This window comes from Schistocerca cancellata, chromosome 3 (genome assembly GCF_023864275.1).
Source record: "Schistocerca cancellata isolate TAMUIC-IGC-003103 chromosome 3, iqSchCanc2.1, whole genome shotgun sequence".
Classification (NCBI taxonomy): Eukaryota; Metazoa; Arthropoda; class Insecta; order Orthoptera; family Acrididae; genus Schistocerca; species Schistocerca cancellata.
In genome coordinates, this window is record NC_064628.1 from 804,261,935 (window position 1) to 804,267,934 (window position 6,000).

General features: G+C 35.6%; 1 protein-coding gene across 2 annotated transcripts in view; it reads left to right on the forward strand.

The window, feature by feature from the left end:
- The window catches only part of LOC126175863 (E3 ubiquitin-protein ligase Ubr3), a 281,912-nt gene extending 278,321 nt beyond the window's left edge, over positions 1-3,591 (forward strand). For both annotated transcript variants that reach the window (XM_049922876.1, XM_049922877.1), the window contains one exon: positions 1,772-3,591. In XM_049922876.1, coding sequence (XP_049778833.1) covers positions 1,772-2,029 — 258 coding nt within the window. In that variant the 3' untranslated portion in view covers positions 2,030-3,591. The remainder of the gene's footprint in view (positions 1-1,771) is intronic.
- The last annotated feature ends 2,409 nt before the right edge of the window (positions 3,592-6,000 follow it).

The following is a 6,000-nucleotide window of genomic DNA, read 5'->3' on the forward strand; positions in this document are numbered from 1 at the left end:
CTACAGAAATATTTGAATGCATTGAGTTTCATAGTCTGGCGTTATAAATGGTGGCGGCAGAAAAAATAAAACATAAAACACAATACATAGTAAACAGTAATTGAAATCGTAGTGGAATGTAAAAAGTGTGAGAGTGTAAATCACTACTTGTCAGATAGACACAGAAACCAAGGTCTAATTGCCCATAAAACAAAAATCAACATGGACACATGTACTGGCCACGAAAACCTCTGTTCCATTATCAAATAGAGGAACTGTGAACAGCAAACAAACATGTTAAACGACATGTAAAATTCACACACACACACACACACACACACACACACACACACCTATTGTTGCCGCATAACCCTGCAACCTGATGGCCTGATGGGCGAGTAGTGAATCGTAAATAGGGTGGATGCTGCAGAAACTGTGGGTATCTGCAGCAGACAGGGGAAGGCACAGGCCAGAAGCGGATTAGAAAAGATAATGGAACAAGTAATTGAGCCCAGAGGCAGGTTTGGGGATAACTGCTGTGGAGAAATAATACGTAGCAGAGAAAGAGAGATTGAATAGGGAACATGGAAGGGGGGGGGGGGGATAGAGAGAGTCATATGTGGGACCAGGAGGAAGGGAGTGAAAACAGGAAATAAGAGTAAGCTAGGAACAGGTACAAAGGATGTGCCTAGAGGGAGTTCTCTCTTGCGCAGTTCAATTAGAAACCAGTTTCTGTGGAATGCTGAAAACACATGCAGCCAACATTTGTTTGCAGAATCAAAGGTTCTTCTTCATCTGACAAAAAGAAACAAAAAGATTTGGAGGGCAGGAGAGGAAGGGCTGCAAGAGAGAAGACTAGTCAAGAACTGCATTAGGTATAGGACAACGAGGAAAGGCTACGAGGAACAGGTGCAGATAATTATTAAATTCACTAAAAATAATATAATTCAACATCTGTGGTCTCTCAGTTATTCTAAAAAAAATTAGGGAGTACTAATAACATTAAATAATTTAGATGTAAAGAGGACCACTCACTGGATAACAGAAGTGTTGAATTGTCGACAGACATGTGCAAAAGAGAGTGTAAACTTGATAGCTTTCAGAAGAAGTCCTTTGACTTTTTTTTTAAAAAAAAAAAAAAAGAAAGAAAAGCTTAAAATGGATGAATCTATGTGTCTACAATGTTTGCAAGGGACATTTGTGGTATTTCATTTAACATCGATTTTCATTTATATTTTCTTTGCTACATGCTCAGAGCCTGAGGGTTGCACCCTTTACCGATTACCTGGGCTCTGTTTTTCTATGAAGAACACCTAGTTGTGTAACATGTGTTTTATGAAAGTTTTGATTGCTTTATACTTATGCCACAGGACATTGTAATTTAAGATTTGAAGAATCCACTTCTGTGACACTATTTGACAGAAATTTGTACTGAAAATCTAGTGTATCAACCATCCAGTCACTATCATCATTTATTGACACAATATATGTCATAATGAAAACAATACAGGCATTTAAAAAAAGGAAATTAATGATTGTAGGGCACATTTGTCCCTACAATCACAAGCTTCGTGCAGAATGAAATACCGTTTATTTGATATAATAATTTCAAATCAGTTGCCATAAATAATGTCAAATGGAATTTTAACAAAGAATGCTTGTTAAAATAAAATGTAGCATTAGAAATTGAGGATCATAAGGAAATAGAGCAGTCTCATTTGAATGTATATTTAGAAACAATGTATTACATTTACTATTCTCATTTACTAATAGACATTATTCTTCAATACAGCATTCGATAGACTGCGGTGGAGGAACAGCAATGTACTTGGTTGTTACATCATCCTATATCATTGTGATTCGTGGAAAACGTGCCTGTCTATGGGGCTCTGTGTATCTGGACAGCTTTGGTGAAGAAGACAGAGAACTAAAGAGAGGAAAACCACTGTATTTGAGTGATAGTAGATACCAGTTGCTAGAACAGCAGTGGCTGGCTCACCGTTTTGACCACACCAATAAGAAGTGGGTTTGGCATCGTGATGCACTTTAGTTACATCAAAATCTGAAAACAGACGTCTGGCTGGTCGACTGAAAGCATCAGTTATATGCTAAAAATTATTGTGTAATTTATTTCTTATGGACATTCAGAATTCATTAATTGTAAAGAGTAAGACAATAACAATATATGTCGTCGTTTCTTTTAAATGCCTTATTGGTTTGTCAGTTGTAATTGGGCTGTCAAAGTTTATATGGCTCATTAAAATTGGAAATTCAGTAATACTCAGGTGCTTGTTTGGTGTGGCCATGTTCTGTCTTTGACATTTCTACATTATCACATTTTGAATTTGAAAAAATACTTTTCCTTCAGTAGTTGTTTTATAAATTCAAAAAGCTATTTTGTGTGATTATTTTTCCCCACAGCATCTTGAATTGAATGGCTTATAGCTATCAGGAACTTCCAAAACATAGCCACTTTTTTTTACCTCATTTTATGTGACATGGCTGTGTGCACTTGTGTAGTGATGATGAAGTAAGATGAGTTGGAGGGACAATGATATGAGTGTGTGTGTGTAAATCACAACTTGTGGAGTGATAATGAATTGGATACTAATAATGGTGCTGCCTGCACAATCATGTGACCTATTGTTCTGGAAATTGCATCTTTTTATGACTTTTGTTGTTTTTTTTTTTTTTTAATTGGAAATATTGCTGCAACAATTATTTGAGCAGAATGCGAGTTTTAATTGTTTATTAAAGCAATGTCGCGTGTTTTATATTTATTTATAAACAAAATACCTCAAGATCCTTTTTTGTTAGCATCTTTTAAAAACTACAAAAAAGTCAATTTGGATTAAAAATTTAGAACAGATAGCAAATAGCTTCATATCTTTGTGTGTGTGTGGTAACTGATTTGTGCACAGCTGCATCCATCAGGGCCAGAAAAAAATCATATATGAACACACAGGAAAGTGACTCAACTACTATTTTGGTAACCTCATACTCCTGTTTTTTATGACTCTGTACTTTGTGTTCTAAATGTGAATTAGTGCTGAGATATTCCTTCAACTTCTAATGATTAACTTTTGTGTACAGTCACTCACTAATATCTGTTTCAGATAATTTGCCATTCAAATAGAAACTGTAATTGTTGTGTAAATATGTAATTCTGTGTTGTCTGACGTAAAATTATCTTACGACATATACTGACTGTTGAAACAAGAATTTTGAAACACACTTATGCTCCTCAATTATTTCTCTCTCTGTGTCATCCCCAGTTGCTTCATAAATCATAAGTGCAAGTATATTGGTTACCTTATGACAATTTGTTCTGTTAAATGTGACTTTTCTTGTAAAAATAATTGTTATGTAGTTATAGGAATGTTCCAGTCACAGATGATGTAAAGTGATTTATGTAGCACATTTTAGGCAGATACTTTAAATGAGATGTGGTAATTTCTCATGCAGGAGGGCAGAGCTGGGATTTAAAGAGCCTATTTTCATCAGAATCAAGAAAAATTAAAATTACACAATTCTGCTTTGCTCAAATGTATTGTAAAATTGTCTGTAAATATTAAAGTGTAAAATTTATTACTAAAGAACTATGTGAAAATATGTAGTTTATTTTCCTTTATTCCTTAATGTATTTCCTCATAAATAGGCAGACAACACTATTTTGTTTACCAGTTTAATTTTTTGTGCACTACAAATGAGTAAAAACTCAATATTGCAGTAGCAAAATTGCTTGTTTGTGAGGTGAGCGGGCACTGCGAAAACTACTGCTGTTTTCCTACTTTATAAAGGATTTCACTAAACTATGTCAGTGTCATTTTTTGTTGCATTGATCTCCTTGCACCCCTTTCTCTGTATGGGGTAGGAGACCCCTTTCATACCATGTTTGCTGTTGTAATCATCTGTTGGTTACCTTGAATTCTCTCGGATGAATGTCGGGGTGATTACTTTCGAAGACTGAAAGATGAGAATTAAATCTTTTGTAGCAACATTCTTGAATAAATGGAGGCACAGTTTATGCCAGCTGCCAGACACATCTATTTATAATCACTTGGGCTCAAATTGACGTAATCTCTTCTTAAAAGCTCGGGTTCTTTCAAAAAATTCATATCTATTCCATGGAGCATTTTCAGCCAAACAAATAATGACATTCCACCTTTTACTTTCTTCCAGTGATCCACAAATCCAATCATCCTGGCACTGTTTAGTTGTTGGCCTCGAACCATCCACTGAATACATCTCTGCTTTGGGGGATCAAAATCTGCAGCTTATTGTACGAGAACTTTCTAGTACTAAAGACAACAACCATTTCCCTTTATCATCTGATATGTGTGTCTTTCCCACTCCGATCACACGCTTTTCTAATCTACCTCACTTGATTCCATCATTCCTCACACATGGGGTCAGTCTGCCGTTGAACACTATTTGAACTAGTGCCCACTAGATATCAGACTGATGACATGCTTCCTGTTAACATTATTTTCATATTTACCTATATTGATTCCAGCATTGAAGTGACACACAAATAACAGGTGCGATCATAAAAACCAGGATAGTTCCTTCTTATGCCACTGTTTTCTTGGGTCATTCAGATATTACTTTCTTCATGGTCCTTTAGCCCCGGTTTTATAGTTTTCAGATGATATATTTTACCAAGTAGACCCCCGTGCAGAGAGAAACTGCTGTAATTATTAGAATGTTTTAATTCATTTTCAAGGTTTCAAACAGCCTTATGCTAAATCACATTCCAACTTCCTTGAGGAAGACCTCAGCCCCAGTGAAGATCAAATTCACATCTAGTGAACCTCAACAAACACCAATGCTTATATTTTTACAGTTGCCATCCTTTACATAAGAAATGTTTCACCTATAGCATTGGCATATGGGGGCAAACATAAAAGCTCAATTGCTGACTGCTTACAGAATACATTACCAGTCTCACCTCTCCCTTCACTGTCAAAATTACCTCAAAACCTACTCAATAAAATAATTTCCTGCATATGCCTAGCCATCTATAGTACTCCACATTCCTCTCCAAACAGCTAAGAAGTGCACCTCATTATCCAAACTTCTTTGGTAGGTTTTGATTTTCTGAAGTGACATGCAGTCTATTATTCTCTCCACACCACAAAGCTAAGATAATAGGAAACCTAATTCTGGACAGCTGGAGGGGACTTTGAACCCCCACTCCTCAAAAAAGGAAGCTTAGTGTCTTTAATCATTATCCTATATTGCTGGGTTATTTATGAAGCCATGTTGAAAAGTAATTTCTCTGATTTTTTTTATGTGAAAACTCCTAAAGCTTTTTAAATAAAATGAATGTTATTAACATTCTACATTTTTATTAGTCATATCTACATATTTATTACTCAACATAGTCACACTGGCCACAAACACACATCTCCCCATGCGAGATCAGTTTGTGATACTGTCACTGTAGAATTTTTAGTTTTGTTGATGGAGCGACAACCCCACCCCTGCTTACACCACTTTATCAGTGTTGAAGTTAAGTCCTCAAAGGTGTTCTTTAAGTTTTGGAAACAGATGAAAACTGGATGGGGCCAAGTTGGGACTATATGGAGGAGGATGGATAACAGTGAACCCAAAGCATCTGATTATACTGAATTCGAAACTCGATTATAGCACACTGTTTCTCACACACCAGCATAGTGGGGTTACACACCCAACTGCTAATATGTAGATATGAAGAATAAAGATTTAAACTGCCAATAATATTTGTTTTGATGTAAAAAGCTTTGAGTTTTCACATAAAAAATTCAGATGCATTACTTTTCAGCACACCCTCGTAAAATGTTGTAAATTAACATTAGGAAGACTCCTATAAAAGAAATATTATGCACTCTGTTCATTCTCCAGCGCACAGTGTATGTGGCATATTACATCTCTATTAAGAGTTTTTACATAATTTTTCTAGGAGCAATGCTTCAGGAAATTTTGTTGTTCAACAATTACTGCTACGGACCCAAAATGACATAATACAAGATAATGAAA